Source organism: Thermobia domestica, chromosome 3, assembly GCF_964235325.1.
Source record: "Thermobia domestica chromosome 3, izTheDome1.hap1.1, whole genome shotgun sequence".
In the NCBI taxonomy this organism is placed as follows: domain Eukaryota; kingdom Metazoa; phylum Arthropoda; class Insecta; order Zygentoma; family Lepismatidae; genus Thermobia; species Thermobia domestica.
The window spans coordinates 140,515,816-140,536,202 of NC_137456.1; the positions used below are offsets into that span (position 1 = coordinate 140,515,816).

At 34.0% G+C, this 20,387-nt stretch overlaps 1 protein-coding gene across 6 annotated transcripts in view; it reads left to right on the plus strand.

Annotated features, from left to right (window-relative positions):
- Positions 1–20,387, plus strand: part of LOC145680771 (paired box protein Pax-6-like) — a 559,249-nt gene that overhangs the window by 341,085 nt on the left and 197,777 nt on the right. For 2 of the 6 annotated variants that reach the window (XM_081751758.1, XM_081751759.1), the window contains exon 1: positions 5,202–5,992. The exons of 3 other annotated variants lie outside the window; for them this stretch is intronic. In XM_081751758.1, coding sequence (XP_081607884.1) covers positions 5,890–5,992 — 103 coding nt within the window. In that variant the 5' untranslated portion in view covers positions 5,202–5,889. Of the gene's footprint in view, positions 1–5,201; positions 5,993–20,387 lie in introns of those variants that run through there. One more of the 6 variants, XM_081751764.1, reaches the window with a different exon arrangement.

The window sequence follows — 20,387 nt, forward strand, 5'->3', positions numbered from 1 at the left end:
CATTGGCGTGTGGTTTTAATTCATAGGTGAACGGCCCAGAAACCAATGTATCTTCCAAGTAAATATGCCTTTTACTATTACTCAATTGACAATAGGTATCGCCTTCTAGACGAGACGAGAAGTGTGTTTTCTAATTTGAGATAAGATGAGAAAACTACCATTTTCTTGTCCCGTTTTCGAGATGAAACATGACATTTCTCATGCCAACACTAGTTGTCCAAAGCAGCGGCGCAAATCTATCTTCTACATGGGGGGGGGGAGACAAGTAAGACCGTTTTTTACTTTTCCTTTATTTGTTAAGCGATACTCAAAATATTTATGAAGTTGAAAACCAATCCTGTGGAGGATCAGGAAGCAGAGTTGTCTTCAACATTGGAAGTCGGGCAGATTTGAGGCTTATTCTGGGGGGACATCAATTTCATCTCACTTTCCTTTGTGAGACACAATCAGACACAAATCATCACATTTTTTCCCCCTAAAAAACGCATTTCAAATCGGACTATTGGGGGGGCATTCCCCCCAGTTCCAGGATTGGAGGGGACATGTCCCCCTCATCCCCCCGGGATTTGCGCCAGTGCTCCAAAGTCTTACACACCAAACACTATTCTAATCTTACGTGATTTATAATAGTATAAAAACTATAAACTAATAATATGATTGTACGAACATAATGAGAGTTTATCAACGTTTAAAGATACACAAGTCATTACGCAATATACTCCAATATTAGACTAGATATTATTTAAATGTAGTTATGCCATACCTTTCGTGGTCCTCTCGTGATCTGAAAGGATTCTGGTAAATTCTAAATGAAATTAAGTGGGAAAAATAGACAATACTTCTACAAATTCACGCGACTAGAAAACCTTATCTCTCGTCTCGTCTCGTGAGCGACGCTAATTTTTGAAACAATTTCTCGTGGATTATATAAACCAATAGACAACACTATTACCAGAGTGAAAAAAATAGAATTCACTCTGCTATTACTACAAATAATCTGTTCTACAGTGTCTACAAACTAGAAATAAATTACACATAAACTAAAGATGTTAGCAGATGCACCGTCTTAAAATCTATTTAGAACATTCATTCACTTCAGCAGCGTAACGAATGTAACTTGATAGTTTTTCCTTGATAGAAATTCCTGTTTACACAGACTCCTACGCACTATTTTTTTAATTTTTTTTTATTTTTATTTTTTTTTAAGAACAGCAATAATACGCTTCTTAACTGAACAAATTCGTGCCCAACAACCACTGTTTGGGATTTTATCCTAGGATAGTGCACCCTTCTCCCACAAGGTATCGAACACATACCATGCACACACCCGGGCCTGATAGATCTTATTGTGCATTATAATGTAGTGGAAAGTGATTTTTTTAGGGGAGGGAAATATGAAGGAAAATTACTGTCTTACGTTTTTACATACAGGAAAAAAGACAGAAAAACTATCAAGTTACATTCGTTACGCTGCTGAAGTGAATGAATGTGTTAAATAGATTTTAAGACGGTGCATCTGTTAATATCTTTAGTTTTTGTGTAATTTATTTTTAGTTTTGTAGATACTGCAGAACAGATGACTTGTAGTAATAGTAGAATGAATTCTATTCTTTTCACTCTGGTAATAGTATTGTCTATAGGCCTATATAGTCTACGAGAAATTGTTTCAAAAAATAAAGAAAAGAAAAGAAAACTCAATGTAAACTGGGGCTAAATACTTGCGAATTTACATCTACTTTAAGAAATTTTCCGTATAAATTTGTATTATATACAGGATGTTTAATTTCATAATAGACACTGACCATCAAAAGCCTAACATTTATGAATTACTGGATTTATGCAACTGAAACTGATTAAAAATGAGACTTGTGTAGGAACTAGGCCTATAGAAAATAAGCGAAATACAGGTATAATGAGTGGAAAACCTTTGGATAGGCCTAGATCAGGTGAATATGAAGCATTATGCAAAGCTGAATCTTGAAGAAGTTTGCAATATTGCACTCTGAAATCTGATTTAAATGGACAAGGTGAAAATTCGGGGAGGAAGAGGGATTGGCGAAATTCCCCAACTTAATATTTTTTGAAATAAAATCTTACCCACTGAAATTCATTGGGATTGGGTAAATAAAGTACCACTATTGTAAGCAATTTGCATGTTAATTATCTTTGATCACTGAATTAGAATTTCGTACTGACAAGTAAACCTTACGTTTGGGTGAATCAAGTTGCTGACTGAGACACATATCACAAAGGAGTACTAAATGTGGTAAGTATTTCAGTGAAGTTGTAGGTGCGAAGCTCCAGGGGTTTAGGAGATACAGCTACCAGAACATCACATGGAAGTACAGAATAGTTTTCATACAGTTGGAGGTAAAAGCTCTGTAAGACCTCTTGTAACGACAAAAGGTGAATAACAAATATATGAGTACATATTAGGAGTAGGGGGAAGTCATATAGTAAGGGTATACCTGACGGCGGCCATCTTGAAATCCGCCATTTTGAATTAAGGTTAAGTTTTTAAAATAGGAATAGGGTCATGTGATACATGATTTAAGGCGCAAATTTAATCAGAAGAACAATGGTGACGTTAATTTTGATTTATGCGCAATTGGTAAAAAGTTACAGGGAAATTAAATATTGTTGCAGCATATGAATTAGTCCTTTACCCCACCTTGTAAATTTAATGATAATGATAATAATTAAATAAAAAGCAGGTGGATAAATATTAGGTCTATAGTAACAGTTCCCTTGATGGTGGCCATGATCAAATCCGCCATTTTGAATCAGACAAAAGTTTTAAACAAAACGCATAACAGTGACACCTTATTAATAGCAAATTTTACCATAACTCCAACGGTATAACCATTTTTGCTTTATCATTAACCAGCATTTGTTATCGCATAAACACGTTGCTGATTTAAGGAAAAATGACCAAAGTGGAATTGAGTCATAATTGAACTTGGGTCTTTCTTCCAGAAAAGTCCTCAACTAGTACAATCAATATGTAGTTCAGAAATACGAGCTGAGTGCATGACTTGCACAAATGCTCTGCTCACAGTGAGCACACCTGACAAAGGCAATCGAGTTACACTTGACACATTTGTCGTTAACAATTCCGTCTAAGGAGCGATCCATTTAATTTTGTGCTGGCTAATGATAATGATGATTATACCGTTGGAGTTATGGTAAAATTTGCTATTAATAAGGTGTCACTGTTATGCGTTTTGTTTAAAACTTTTGTCTAGTCAAAATGGCGGATTTGAACATGGCCGCCATCAAGGCAACTCTTACCATAGACCTAATATTTATCCACCTGCTTTTTATTTAATTATTATCATTAACACAAAATTTACTATGTGGGGTAAAGGACTAATACATATGCTGCAATAATATTTAATTTTCCTGTAACTTTTTACCAATTGCGCATAAATCAAAATTAACGTCACCATTGTTCTTCTGATTAAATTTGCGCCTTAAATCATGTATCACATGACCCTATTCCTATTTTAAAAACTTAACCTTAATTCAAAATGGCGGATTTCAAGATGGCCGCCGTCAGGTATACCCTTACTATATGACTTCCCCCTAGTCCTAATATGTACCCATATATTTGTTATTCACCTTTTGTCGTTACAAGAGGTCTTACAGAGCTTTTACCTCCAACTGTATGAAGACTACTCTGTACTTCCATGTGATGTTCTGGTAGCTGTATCTCCTAAACCCCTGGAGCTTCGCACCTACAACTTCACTGAAATACTTACCACATTTAGTACTACTTACTCATACGTGTCTCAGTCAGCAACTCGATTCACCCAAACGTAAGGTTTACTTGTGAGTATGGTGTAATGCTAAATAAGTTCAGGAGTTAGTGGACAAGGCACTATGAAGTGAATCAGAAGATAACTTATTAAACCGATTCTAATCTTTCTGAATTGACTATGTATTCCGAAAGGACGTATCTGTTATTTAAGATTTCCCCGTCTTATCCAACACCCTATCTAGCATATCTCTAATAGCTGGGATAAAGGTAGATCTGAAAAGGTAGGGGGACGGTAGGTAGCGGCATGATGTCACCCGTCCCCCTGCCTATCTTTGCCCATTGTAATTTTTTGGAAACTCGGTGGACGCCGTACATAGTTTTTGGAGGTGGGAGGACGGCGTTCCCGCGCATTTCCCCTCACTTTTACCCCATGCCTAATAGTAAACAGTTTAATAATTATGGATGTTTGAACTTTCCATGTCGAAGAATTCTAGTGTAAAGATTTCTGTTCACTCTTACCCCGATCTCCCACCGCCACTTCGACAGTGATATCGCACCGTGTAACAAGTAAAGAATAGTAGCCCTATCAAATAATAGACTGTGTTTCTGCGACGATGAAATTATAGCAAGGAGGCTTCTTAGAACAAAGAATTAGTTCAATGCAGATTAGTCTCTCTCAAGGAAATGTTATTTTCATTGTAAACATGCGTCCAACTGAATCAGCCCCAAAGCTACTGTCCCATTGGATTAATCCTGGGTTCAATAAATAGAATGAGCTAAAACCTAAATAGAAAAGATGTTGAAGTCATAACTGCTAGAGTCTTATCCGTGAACTGCCGCGAAAAAAAATTCTTGTTACTGTTCAGTACTGTTTTAACTCACACGTAATAAATATTTAAAAAAAAAAAAAAAAAAAAAAAAAGCGAAGCAAAATACCAATGGATAACTGAGTTCTCAGAATAACTGGAATTATAACCTAAAACTATACTTGCTGGTTTTACTTCGTGTATACAACTAAATTTGCACCTTGTATTAAGCATGCTTGCCGCTGGTGTACCATTGACGGCTGAGTGGGCGTGTCCAGTCTTTCGTCTTCTTTTTTTCCCTTCATAATGTCCTCCCAATGTTAACGTTACTCTTCTCCTCCCACTAATATATTGTTGTAGCTCCACCTACTCTGCCATTGGAGTTTTCCAATGCGACTGCTATCCCAGAGAGCCAACACTTTACGCCTAACCAATTGCGACTGGTCATTGAGTACGCCAGCTAACCAATCAGAAGCGTCTACTGGAACTTAGCTCCCCGGAGGCTGTAACTTTTACTGTCGGTTAATTAAACCGGCTGCCTGCGGCTACTACACTCCGCCTAATCCTCCGGCTAAAGCGGAGCCCGTTGTTTTTTTGTTCTTCTTTTTCTAATTTGTACTGCTTGTATGTGTGGTGGTGGTGGAGGTAGCCGCCGTCGCTTGTTGTGGACAAGCGGAGTGGTGTGTGCGTGAGAGAGAGCGCGCGCGCGCGCGTAACCCTCCACTGGTGTTTGTGTTTAGCTTCTTGATGGTTACCTCTGGTTGTTCCAGACTCGCACAGTGGTAGTAACGGCGCAACGCAAAAGTGTCCGCGGTTGCTAACCAGAATCGCGCAACCAAAAAACGTAACCACCCACCGGAAGCGGCACATGAGCCATGGATCATCGTTGTTGTTCACAGACGCACTACGTCAACAGCTAACAAACACGCGATCTTAATTCTCATCTTTTCTCGCAGCGACCTCAAGATCAGAGAGGATCAAAGGAAATTAAAAAAAGAAAAAAAGAAAGAAAGAACAGTGTGTTGTGAATGTGCAGCATAACAAGTGCATTATTGTGCTAAATAGTAAACTTGACAGCTTTTTATTGAATTGACTGTGATGATACATGATAAAGAAAATCTTTGAAATATTTAGAATTTTCTCAATCAGTGGACCAGTTTGTTTGGTTTGTTTCAGTGACTTTTTTTTGCTTGTTTATTTTGTTCCTCACTTGATTTGTGGTGAACGAAACACGTGGTGTGGGGTAACGCCTCCTCATTCTTTGACCCGAAAGCGGTCGTGGCACCCGAGCAGAGGTGCGCGGGTGAGTCTGGGTGGGGTAGGATGCTTGTGACGGACCCCTGTTGCCCATCCGCCCTCACTCGCCCTTCATGGAAAATGGATTTACCTCATAATGTACCTCCGATACCAATGCCTTGTGCTACAGGTAAGGTCAAGATTCTATAATTATCTTCATTATTGCCTTATACAGACACACATTATAATGTACAGAACAATAGTTGTATATTATGTAATACATAAAACGTACATACGCTACATAGAATGAATGGAATGCCGGTTCCTAATAATAATCTAGTAATGTAAATTATACATCATATCCCTTTTTCGTGCACAGCGGTTGAGTATTTATTATGTGAATAGTTGAAAAAATAACCTGTTCATACAACACATAATCGATTCAAATAAGGATTTGATGTATTAGGTATGATATAAAATTATTTAGATAAAAAAGTAGTACACTCCTTCCCCCTCTCCTAGGTTTGTTATTATTCACACATTGGAAGAAATGAAGAAGAATTGCACTCAAAATTTATCTAAAGATTAACATGTAGAACAGAAATTGCCAGGCAGAACACAGGCAGGGATTAAACTGGAGTTTTCAAATCTTTAGCATCTTTCCCGAAAAATCAAAACTTACCTTAGGTTTTTGAATTTTTGTTTAGCAAAATTAATTTTGATTTGGTACATGATTTATTACGAAATTCAACTTCGCCTCTTTTTTAAATTTATCTTTACAAAAATAAATACTGTACTTGATAGCCTACACGCTACAACAGAAATAAACATTGCTTCTATACTCAGATTAACGCATCAAAAAGATTTTTAAAATGTAATAGGTTTAATTGTAGGTCTAACTACGAATTATATACGTGGAGATTAATAGGCGATTGAAATACATTTTTAACGCACCTCTTTCCTAAAAATTAGTTTGTTTAACATTAGCTTTGTTTTACTGTAGTTTAGCACCTATTTTCTGGGTCAAGACTATAGGGGACATGGCTCTACAAGTTATTTTTTGATCTATAAGTCTATCACGTGACCATGTATATAAGATGCGTTCTAATTAGTTAGTCAGGCTTAGGTTTCCTCAGTTATATTTTCCTTTCATTTAACGTATATGGAAATGCATGAAATTAATTTTAAATTCACATTTTAGTATAACTCCTTAACTTAAGATACATAGTAGGAATATATTGACGTAGAAACAACGGAACATCGTGTAGGACCCTGTGACACTTTAATGCAGTCTCTGTCACTATAACTGAAATTCCCAAGATCTTTTCTCGATCAACAGTTGCCTCTTGGAAATACTGTAATTATCTTTAAGTCTTTACAGAGGGTATTCGAGCTGGTAAATGTCCAACAGGGTTGCCCACGAAACGAAACGAAACATAATTTTCGTGGCGAGATCAAAGTTTTTCAGATGTACTGTCCGAGACGAGGTATCAGTTTCACGACACCTTTTTGAGACTAGACAATCTTGATTCTTGTCTCGCACGGAACCCTAATAAGTAGACTTTAATACATGATTCTTAGATATAACAAATCTTAACTGACAGCAACAACATATTAATAGACATGAATAGATGATATGCTAACAGGCAGATCATATTGGGCCTTAAATTAATTGATACTGTACTTTTAGGTCGTTTTTTTCGTATCAGAATTAATTTAACTCCTTGTAATGATGTACGGGTAAGTTAGAACACTTAATATGTATGTTATATATATATATATATATATATATATATATATATATATATATATATATATATATATATATATATATATGTTCTAAATTTCATGATCTAATGTCCTATAGACCATTTTAAGGTAACTTCCTACATACATCCCTATGCATTTTGTAAATTTTTATAGTCAAAGAAATTGCTGAATAACATACGCGAAAATGTCACTTTCCATTCTGGCGCAAATAATGTAAACTACTCATTAATTGTGCAATAATAAATATGCATCAGTATTTACTACTGTATTTCACTTCTAACATTAATATTTTTTCCTACCTTCAGGGTCTATAAAGAGAATTAATAAAAGTCGAATAAAGCGTTTTATCTCCTGTACCAGATTTTTCGAATTTCAGTCTATTAGACAGATTCATCTTTAAACTACATGATAAAGCACATTCGAATAAAATTGCATCGGATCTTAATATTTTTGACACTCTAGATTACTGAACTGTATACTTCTACAGTGATAGTATTATTAAGGGGTTTCTATTTCCTAATGAATCTGACATTTAGATTGGCAATAACAAGTTTTATATTTCTGAGTTAATATTGAATTTAAGTTAATGTGTACAGATAATTACATATGTTGGAGTCTATAAAGCTTGTAACCATTAGCATGTTGGTTATCTTTGTAAAATAATTCGTCTAAATTTATCTAAGTCAAGGAATTCAAAGAAAGATGTTATAACAACACTCTGTAGGTTACAGGGTTCAGGGTTCGAGACACCATTATATGCTTGTGAGTTTCATATTTATCTTGTCTTCTCAATTTCTTGTTTCTTTCATAAGTGAGTAACTTGGGGGAAGATAATGGTTCAGCGACATTTTTTTAACTTTCCATTAAAATTGAAAAGAAAGTTTAACATTTACATGCAATGCAATGCAACAAATACCAAACAAGCTTTGCATGTCATCTGCAGGTACATTTCTGATTTCAAACCACCTACATACTGTTTTGTAGACCAATCCCTACCTACACCTAATAACTCAATTATTTTTCTATGAGAAGTGGTGCTTACCATTATGATCCCTTCAGTTGCTCACTTTCATCATTATCTTCAAGATTTGTTCAATTTGAATAGTTTCCAGATTACATGTATGCCATGTGTTATTTCTATCTCAAAAATCCTTATTGAAACTGATTCAATGGTTTGATAACTAATAGTAATAGACAATAGATCAAGTAGGGGGATATGTACTTTTGCTGTAGCGTGTGTACTTATAAAAATGACAGCATAATTTTGTAACAAATCATGTCGAATTGAGATTTTTAAAGCTCATCTATACTTTAATTGATTTACCTTATTAAATCACTACTAGTGCCCTTCATCGTGTTAAGTACTTACAGGTCTATTGTGAATACATCTTTAATTAAAAGAATAACCCAGTTTATTGTGCAACACTTAGGAAGTTTAACTCCAAACGCAATTTAACATGCCACTAATTGCAATGAAGACAGTTAACGTGCAAATTACCGCTAAATGTAGAAGAGAGTTTCACGGGATTAACTTGTTACATTGAGCGTTGAAAACTTCTTTAGCAGAAAATTAAGACACTTTTATTCAAAGATTAATATGAACCTTTCGGGTGGAAGTAGAAATCTGTTGCTGTAATTATGTATTCTTGAATCTAGATTATCCAGTTGAAATGCTAATAATTTACCCCGAGGGATTTGTTTCGTTCCAAAGTGGTAGAAGGAGAAGAATATATTAGTCCATGAAATCTCTACTGAATTCATCCTAAATTATTCTAAAACTAGTAGAAAAGAAAGAAAGAAACTTATTCAATCTTTTTCGACAAAATTAAGCTGATTCTGACTTTCAATTTGATTACGTTTTAAAAAAGCTTAGACTCTATTAAAAAAAAACGTACTGAACTGGATTAAACTTCGACTCTATTTAAATTTTATTAACATATATCTTACTCAATCATATTCTTATACTGAAAATAATGTCGAATCTATTCACAGGAGTAACGTTAATGACCAAAGTGAATAGTTAAGTTTACTTTTAATGGTTTATTTTTAATTTTTATTTATTTATTTATTTATTTATTTATTACTGAAGTCATTGTCTATTATTCAAATTTCATGTGTTATATGAACTTCAAAATTGTCAATAGTTGGTTTCGTGTTTATTGGAGGGTATTACACTTAGTTATAGGTGTATCTCATTGTATACAATTAAGAATTTTCTTTCTGAATCCCTTTTCAACAGTCCATTTGCATTTTACAGTGCTATTAAAGAAAGCACAAATTCTCTGTACTGACATTGGGGAATGTTGCAGGTAATTAATTCTTGCTCTCTTGACAGTGGTAAAATGTGCTTTTATTTCTGATCTTCGATGATGGGACCTTAATTTTAATTTCATTAACCCTTAAACGCATGACATGAATTGTACCTTAGTTTCCATAACATGGGTCTTTATGATGGGTCCATGGGTCCATAACATGGTCCATAAGATTATTCTGTTCAGAGTATATATTTCTAAAAAAAATCCAATTCAAAGTACAAGACTAGTAGTAATAATACTACTACAAATATAATAACAGTTTAGTAAAACAAATACTAATTTGTTATAGTAAAGAACTAATCTAATACTACTATAAAGATTAGTATTAGTATTATATACTAATACTAATATATAATAGTAATCTAATACTAAAATATACCGCGGGTCAGAAATGACCCATTTTATGTATATTACGTATAGAAATATATATAACAAAATGTAAAAAATAAATACAAAACCAAAAACTTAAATACATTATTTTTATGTAGTAAACAAACCAATAGAAGATGTCACGGAGAAAAACTACTGTTCAACAAATATTGCAGACAAAAATCTATACATAAATTACTGCTGGGTCATTTTTGACCCATGTTCTGCGTTCTAGGGTTAAGGTGTTTCAGGCTATCAAGTTTGTTATATAATAATTTTTTAATATATAGAAGATCATTGATCCTTCAATGGGTTCCTAATTATGGCATTTTATAGTTAGCTGACATCATTGTTAGCTAATTACGCATTTGCTGTAGATAGATATTCAATCTACAAATCTAATAAATCATCGGCAAATCTTTATCATCATACTTTGTTTTTCTTCTACACAACATAAATAAAATATACATCTTCTGCATAGTTTTTGACTAGAAATGACTACTTCAATTGACCATTACGTGGTTACTATTTCGATTCTCATTATGTCTGGTTTTGTTGACCTAACAGTTCTCTATTTTTTCAATTTTACAACGTCTAATATTGCTTTGCCAAAGTATCAATACCAAAGAAAAATATTTCTTATAACTTAATCGGAAACCGAATCCGGCGTCTCGTGGTTAAAAAAAAAAAAAAAAAAATGACAATAGTAGTAAGTTTACAAAGAGTGATAGTCAAATCCGCTGCCAGTGCATTGACGTTATACTACAGTAGTGCTTATGCAATCTCGATCTTACTTCTTGTGTTATGGATTGCTGTAACAAGGAAAAGCCGCACTTGCTCCTTCCAATTTTGTTCTGAAAATCTTAAAATGTGGCCAACCAGATGTTCTTTAGATTGAGCCCGATATAGTGTTCCATTTACTGCAGTGCTTTTGTAGCACCAGTGATTCTAAGAATCTACACTAAGAATCAAACAATATCTGCCTACATAACTAATCATTTTACAGTGTTCCAAATGCTGAAAATTTCTTTAACATTCATAGGAAATCGAACGCTGGAGCACACTTATATGAGAGTTATAAATGAATGAAATTTTTTTTAACTTTATTTTATTTATTTATTTGTTTGATTTTTAGTTTAACTAACCAGGGTTACGTCTTTTAAGCAAAAGGAGGCGGATAATTAATGCAAGTGAATAACTATGGAACTATTATTTTTCTCTCGCACCAGTAATCGAACCCGGGACCACATACAACAAAGCCACATGCGCTAGTCACTAGCCCAACGGTGAGGGCTGTGAGTTCTAACTACAAAGCAGTTGCTAAACAAGAAATTTCTTGTTATCAGTTGATTGGATTAAATATATTAACGTAGCTTTCTGTACAGATGCCAGCTGTGTGGAACGTGTATCTTCAGTTTAATGGTGAATTTCAATCACATTAGTCCTCGCTGAGAATTGAACAAGTATGTGCACGTTAAACGCACTTAGCTATACATACTTTTCAAAAAGTTATTTTGCTATTAGATACAGTGCTAAACAAAGAGGAATATTTTGTTTCTGACACGTTTAACTCTCCGGAACAAGAATTAATAAACTGAATACAAACTATCCTCATACAGTACTACTACGAAATAAATAATCATGTTTACCTGTCTCAAAAATAATTAATTGTAACTTTAACAGGCACCAAAAGTAGATTTAGAAATTTTTATCTACGTAATAACACAGGGAAACATGATAGGTCACTATAATTTTATGATAATTCAAGGATAATTTCTTCCGGGAAAGAGAAGGAAAACCAACACCGCCATAAAAACCAAAGAATGTTGGCTATTAAAATTAATAGAATAAATAAGGAAAATATCTTGAGGTTGGTAAAGAGGAGTAAGTATGAAATTTGGATTAGTTTTTCCATCGCCAATTTCCAAATTCCTTGGTCTCCCTAATGGAAATTAGATGTCTTTATTTTGAAACTATCTTCAACGATTACAAACGTCAGTTTTTACCTCTGATTACACTGCTGTTTTCCATACTATGTGTAGGATAGCAAATAAGAAGTCTCCGTTTAACCGATAAGGTGTTGTTGTGATTAACACAGAGATCCTTCGTGGCTAAACGGTTAGCGTACGCGCCTTTGGCGTGGGAGACTCGGGTTCGATACCTGGCTGGAGCTCATGTGGTTTGGATTCCACGTTAATCAGTAGGTCCCGTCTCATATAGCTTCGCTGCTGAAATTGACGTTAAACGCAAAATCAACTCAACTTCCCTAGTAGCACGTGCTGAGGAAACGCTCCTTGGCCCGCGAAATCCCTAATTTATTTAAAGTTTTTTAAAAAACAATCTAGGAGAGGAAAATATTTTCTTTCCTTATTTTTGTAATTTATGATTTTATTATTTATTTATTTTTGTTTAGAAATACTATTATAAGTGAACATATTAATTAAATAATTTTTCGTTTGATTTTTGAAAAGTATCCATTGTATGTTAGGCTACAAGAAGCAATTTAGGTCTAATTCTCTCTGCGATTCTTCCCACATAACTATTCTTATTAAATTTTAAATATATACTTCCTTTTAAAAAAATGCACCGGAGGAACGAGAAAGAGAGGGGGGAGAAATATTCTAACAAGTTTGAATAAGATTTAGTTGCCTTTCACGATCACAAATTAGGTGTTCTTAAATTAAGTTCAACGTACTGTTAGGTACTTATAGACATACATTTTTAAAAGAATGGTCTTCAAAGGCAAAATAACATACAAAATTCGATTTGTACACGATATCCTGTACAAAAAGAAAAATCACTTTATTAGCGTTCAACAAGAACAAAAAATGCACCAGCCAATAAACCTCATTGACCTGAACAAAAGGATGTTTTATGTACGACCGTGAATCTTCATTAGGGTGCACCCATGGGGACCCCCCAAAACTTTCTAATTCAACGTAAATTTGTACACTTTTTCAATAAAGTTATATTTGTTTAACAGAGAAATGATTGATTTAGCATGAAAATTTCTTCTGAATATATAGGTGGAAGTATTTTACAATTAGCCCCCTACTTATCGTGTTTTGGGGTGCAGAATAATACCCGTTCAATACTACATAGACGTAGTGGCTTGTGGTATTAAACCCCCTCCTCTGAAGCTTGGACCCCCCTCAACAAAAATTTCTGAGTGTGCGCCTGATCCTCATGTGTACTTTTCGAGAAAATCGACAAAAACATTAAAAAAAACTTAAAGTTGATAGTATACCACAAATATGTCATCTGTTAGGATTAAAACTGATGCTGAATTATACATTAATGAATCTTTTCATTAAGACACTGGAGAGACGAGAATATAAGCAAGAAATTAATGGAGGGTATAGCTATGGAGTAATATACGTCGTATATACATACCTAATATATATAGTGGCGGATCCAGGATATGATCAAGGGAGGGGCTAAACCATAGTTTGGCGTTTTATCCAGTGTACTGTAAAGCAGGATTGAAGCCCATTTTATCCAGTGTAAACCTGAGCGTCAAGGGGGAGCTATAGCCCCCCTTGGATCCGCCATTGTATATATATAGGGTGGGTGCGCCATATATGGAATACGTTCCTAATATGAAATACCAGATTATTTTGTCTGCTATGTTCTGCCACTGAGTGGACTGTACGTAAACTTGTACATCGTGGCGCCCTTAATCTGCGCATGAGTGGTTTGCTGCCGAATGATAACAAGCCATTTTCTTTTGTTGCAGAATATTTTTCTGAAGAACTTGAGTTTTTCGAACGTATCTTTCCAGACTGCTGAATGTACGTAAAGAGTTATGTATTATTGTTGAGTTTGTGATATTTAGATTACATATATAGTGTACTATAAAGGCATAAAGATTCAGTACACAGAGAATCACGTAAGCGTGGGTAGGAAGAGAACTATCCAAAATGGCGATTTTCCCAATATGGAATACTAGCAGGATCCTAATTTGGAATATTCCTAATTATAACTACTACTACTACTACTCTTAAAGAAAGAAATAAATAAATTTATTAGCTTAAGGAAAGGAACAAAGGAAATGTTCGGGCCTCCGAGATTACATCGGCCTTTAAGTTAAGTCTACGAATTGGAAAGGACTCGACACTGACCTAAGAAAAAAGTATCATCCCGGCACACGCCTAATGATGCTGAGGAAAAGCAGGGAAAACCTAACCAAAGGCCGGCGCCAGGATAGGCGGTCTGAGCAGGGATCATGCCCATCTTCGAATTATCCAAATATCGCATTATAGTCAAATGAGCATTTTTTGTTCTAGCATTCCATTTTAAGAACAGGTGGTGTTCCATATTAGGAGCGGGGTGTGCCTAATATGGGAAATTGAGTTTCTTTCAATTTTGTAATATTGTAAAAAATCATTAATGAGGAACAAACTTTCATACCTGTATTTTGTTTTGCAAAGGTACCACAAGTAGTATGATGTATAATATTTTTATTCTGGAATACGCATTTCTGAGAAATAAAGAAGAAACAAAAAGTATTCCATATTCGGTGCCTTTACCCTATATATATATATATATATATATATATATATATATATATATATATATATATATATATATATATATATATATATATATATAACCGTTTAGTGTGTGTCTACCCCAAACTTTTAACATTAAATCACTCGAAATAAATTATACCAAAATGGAAATATTTTTTGTTAATGTATAGTAGGAACCTATTGTTCATTGAGCCTTGTAGTTAGAATTCACAGCCCTCACCGTTGGGCTAGTGACTAGTGCATGTGGCTTTGTTGTATGTGGTCCCGGGTTCGATTACTGGTGCGAGAGAAAAAGTAATAGTTCCATAGTTATTCACTTGCATTAATTATCCGCCTCCTTTTGCTTAAAAGACGTAACCTTGGATCGTTAAACTAAAAATAAATAAGTAAATAAATAAAATAAAGTAATAATAATTTTCATTCATTCATAACTCTCACATAACTGTGCTACACCGTTCGATTTTCTAGGGTTCGACTGAGCTAAACAAAATGGTATGGTTTTGAGGATAGTTTTCTAAGAAAATCGAGAAAAACTATTTTATGGTGTAAAGTATAAAACGTGTCCTTTGCTGCCAATCTGATACCGTTGATACTTTTTCTTCTACTGGAATATATTAATTTATGCACTTTATATGGAAGAAATACATTATTAAGAACGAGATTGTATCTATACTATAATTGTTTAATATCTCTTAACAGTGGCATATATACACTTCTAACAATGACGCACACACTAGTTGTAACGTATTCCAAAACTTCGTTACATTTCTGATTCTCTCATTAACTTAATTCGATATATTTTTTTTTAAATAAATACATTTAATTTTGAAACACAAATCTTTCTTTGTTAATTAGTCATATAAAATTATAATTGGAGCAACTTAAGACAAAAAATCATTTTGTCAATGTAAACAAAATATTGAGAAAACGATTTTTTCCCTTAAGTTATTACAACTTTAATTGTATGTAACTAAAAAAAAAAAAAAAGTTTTGAATTTTAAAACTGAATCTCGTTATTTTCTTTAAACAATTAGAGATAGTAAGTGAATCCCAAAAAGACCAAAAATTTGGGATACATTATTTCTAACTTTATGTTATAATCGGATTTTGTATGTTATTTCAGCTTCGAAAATAAGTTTCTTTTAAAAACAGATCTCTGTATCTAATTAACAATACATTTTTTTAAAAAATGGATAGCTAGAAGGATTACCTCGGCCAAATTTGTTAATGGAGTGAATCCATTAAAAACTTACGACCTTAGCGATGGATATCCATAGACAATAATCTATAAGTGTACGCGAATTCTTTTAATTCGAAATTTGCAGCAGATTGCGAATTTTTCTCTTAAGCAACACTAGTAATCAGGAAACTCATTAAGAGTTGCAATACCTTTCTGATATCGTAACACTACGCCAGCTTAAGTATGGCTAGTATTAAAATTTAATTACTTCTAATTTGTGATCATGAAAATTTTAAATTATGCATATTCAGACTTGCAGGGTGATTTTTTTCACTAATACTTTCAATCGGTTCTCTTTACATATAATGTGTAAACAATACTGACAAATGAGTGTCCTAGCCATACTTAAGCTGGCGTAGTGTTACGATATCAGGAAGGTATTGCAATTCTTAATGAGTTTCATGATTACTAGTGTTGCTTAAGAGAAAAATTCGCAATCTGCTGCAAAATTTGAATTAAAAGAATTCGCGTACACTTATAGATTATTGTCTATCGATATCCATCGCTAAGGTCGTAAGTTTTTAATGGATTCATTCCATTAACAAATTCGGCCGAGGTAATCCTTCTAGCTATCCATTGCTATAAATAAATAAATAAATAAATAAATAGCATCCGTTCAAGACTTATCGTGCGGAGTAACGGACGGAAGAACAGATAGAAGAATATGCTAACAACATACGGACGTACCAACAAAAATCTTTTGTCTCACTGCGTGATCCTATAAGAAAAACAGTACAAAATGTAGTTATTTATTTAGAAATATGTAATACTTCTACATCGCTGTTTGAGTTGTCGTGATTCTCGATTTATCGCTGTTTGTAATTTGATACTAATTTCGAAGTATCGATGCCGTGAGATGAAACCTTCTTCTTATGCAACAATAACTACATTTAAAATGAGTCTCCACTCTCCAAGAAGGGCTCTTGTAGTGTTTCATATATTGTACGAGTAACAATAAAGTTTTCAAAAAATATCCAAACATGAGAAACATATCAATTCATGGACCTTATTGAGCTGAACAAAGAAAAGCGTTAGGGTAAAAGTTCCATGCGGTCTTTTCGAGAAAATCGACAACAAAAACGAATTATTATGGTTCTAACATCCATGATATTAGGATAATAAAAATAACAAATAAATACACTGTCAAAAACCCGTTCGTTTTTGTTTAAAGTTTTTTTAGAAAATGTCATTCATAACCTTTTCGATATACCTAACAAACCAATTATTGAGCTGAGCAGGGGTAAAAGTGGATTTGAAAAGGTAGGGGGACGGTAGATAACAGCATGACGTCACGCCGTCCCCTGCCTATCTTTGCCCATTGTAATTTCTGAGGAACTGGGGGACGTTGTACACATTTTTTAGAGGTGAGGGTACGGCGTATCCCCGCGTTTCCCCGTGCTTTTACCCCTGAGCGTACCATTACTGAAGCATATAACATCAAGCCTTATATATACAAAATAATCAAAATGCCATCATTAACTCTTAAACTATAAATATCTTTCAAATAATATTTACAGGCTTGCACGTATTTCTTGTAATGTTCTTGTAATAAAAGATAAAAGATCAAGAATAAACAGATATTTATATTCAATATACTGAATGACATTTACTGAATTTAAAATATTGAATTAGAGTATATTGTATATATTGTAGACATTGTATATACTTTCGATTAGAACAACATGATTCTTTAACACTTTCCATCCTAACCATGAGCAGGAGTCGGGGTACTTTTTTAATGCAAGTGGATGAAGCCCGAATATACCTCAGGATGGTACGTCAGAGTAGCCTAAACGGTTTTCATTTTTTCCCCATATTGATACTTTTTGCACGAAGCGAAAAAGATTTATGTTATGCAACTTTGCAGCAGTTTCAACCAATGATAACATAAATAAGCATATTATGCATCATTTTTTACTTTATAGCTACCACATATTTCTGCTTTAAAAATTATTTTGGTGAAAGTAATAGGTCTAGGACTATTGTAGCAATTACACCCAACAAATGTTCCCACTTCCTAATAAATGTTACACTTATCTTAAAATAGAATGTTTAAAGATGTATTTGCCATTTGTATCGCATTCCCACATTTTTAATAGATTTTTAAAAATTTACTAAACTAACAGGAAGGTGGAATTTGCTTATCCGTATAAGCACACAACGGAACGTATTAATTCAAAATACTGTTGCCAATGAGACGGGATGAAGTAAAATTTTCATGTTAAGATACGAGATTAAACCTAATTCTTCCAATAGAAACATATCCTTTTCAAGATGAGCCTGCACTTTCAAGAATTTTTCTAGTCGACTAATCCCCAAATCTTGCCTACGTGACAAGAAATCATGTTTTCTCATCTCGACCTGCAAATTTTGTAGAAGTTTCGTGCTGCCTCGATTTTCGAAGAATTCTTACTTGTTGTATCGATTGTTAGAAATTTTTCTCGTCTCGCCTCGTTTTTCTAAATTTATTTACAAAATTTATGCCTCGGTTTTTTCCTTAAGTTCATCTACAAGTCACGACAGATTCTACTTCTAGTCGATTCAGCCCCAAGTCTTGCCCAGAAGACACGAAATAATTTTTCTTGTCTCGTCTCGTCTCGTTTCGAAAATTTTGCAGAAATCTCGTTTGGTCTAGATTCTCGAAGAATTCCTTATCATCTTGTTCCTATTCTCGAAAATGCTTTTCTAATATCGTTTCGATTTTTTCGTTTCGTTTTGTAAATTTATGTTCTAATTTGTTCCTTAACTTCATCTAGAAGTGACTAAAATCCTTCCGCATCGCGAAGGAGTATGATACGCGTATAACAACACTTAAACCATATTTAGTATATTATTGGAATGTTTTGTGTAGTGATTGCGTATCTTTAAACGCTGATAAATGCTCTTCATTGTACTTTACTTTTTATACGGTCTTATACTTTCTATACTATGACTTATGTAACACTAGAAGAGTGTTCAAGATCTAAGACTTGAGTGAACTAGTGCTGCCGACGAAACTAGAGAAATTCCGTTTCCTCTCGGTTCTTGTCTCGGGAAACAAGACGAGAGTTGTTGTGTTCCTTTTCTCGCCTTGAATTCGAAAATATAGTTTTTGTCTCGTGAGTAATAGTAAGCTTAAAGTATGTTTTCAGTATCGAGGCTGTAAGAAACGAAATCTACTCTAAAATTACATCTGAACTGCTATTTTGGCAAATACTTCACGGAAAACCGAAATCAGGATAATACACACAGAAAGCATGGGTGTTAGCGGCTTGGCCACGAAGGCCGTACATGTCGAGATGTTCTTAATTACCAAGAGAAGAAGAGATTAGTACAGAAAGGAAGAATGAAGAGTAGATTAAAAATTTCGTGACAAAGTGACATTTTTTCTATGTTGGAAGAATCTTTAAGAATTCAAACAAACAATATTATAGTAAAAGTAGCCTACGTATAATCAACCGAACAACAAAGATATGCGTATAGTTTTCATGTCAGAAAATTAATACAAGTAAAGCGATATTCTGAAATAAACGAATTTTGGGAATAGGACACCTACATTACTACCTTCATTTCGTAACTACGTCTTCAAAAATTACATAAGGTCTACGGAGGGAAAAAATGAGAGAAATTACTGTAAGTACGTGATTAGTTTGATACGTACTCTGTTGTTACCTTTTACATTCTCAAGAAGACAAATGGGTTAATGTGAGGGAAGATAATACACGTAATAAAATTACTCAAATTAGTAGAGATACAAGGAACGGGAGAACTCCGAGAAAAGATGAGGACACCATGTTGTTCACCACTCACTGGCTCTCAGTCAAACCACAGAATTTTCAAATCTCTCTATTACTAAGCCATTTTTACTCGAGTACTAAAGAAGAAATAAAGATTGTACAGAACAGTATAGACCCTAATGTCTGAAGAGAATAGTGTGAAAAACCCCGACCAAAAATATTTCAAGTTGTAATTCGGATCTCACTTAGCTGTACAATTATATTGTTTATAGCCTTAGTGCTGGAAACGTAGGGTAAAATCCAACTAATCAGCTACAATCTACATAGCGTTATGCCGCATTATTAAGTTATGAAATTATGCTATAGTGGTTGTGCTCTTCAGATGGCCACTTTCATAGTATTCACGGACAATTTTCGGTGTTACAAAGTATCTTATTACAAAATAGGCAAATGTGTTTACAACAACTTCCGCATTGCCAAGTAGCAAATCTCTAAAGTGAATGACGTTAATGACAACAGTTATAGAATGTTGGCGACTTCCCAGTGATTTTTAGTTATGTGTTGATTATGGTTGAACTAAGACCAAATTCATAATCTTGCAATGTGTCACTTCTTTGTTCTTTTTAATTTTTGAAATTGAATT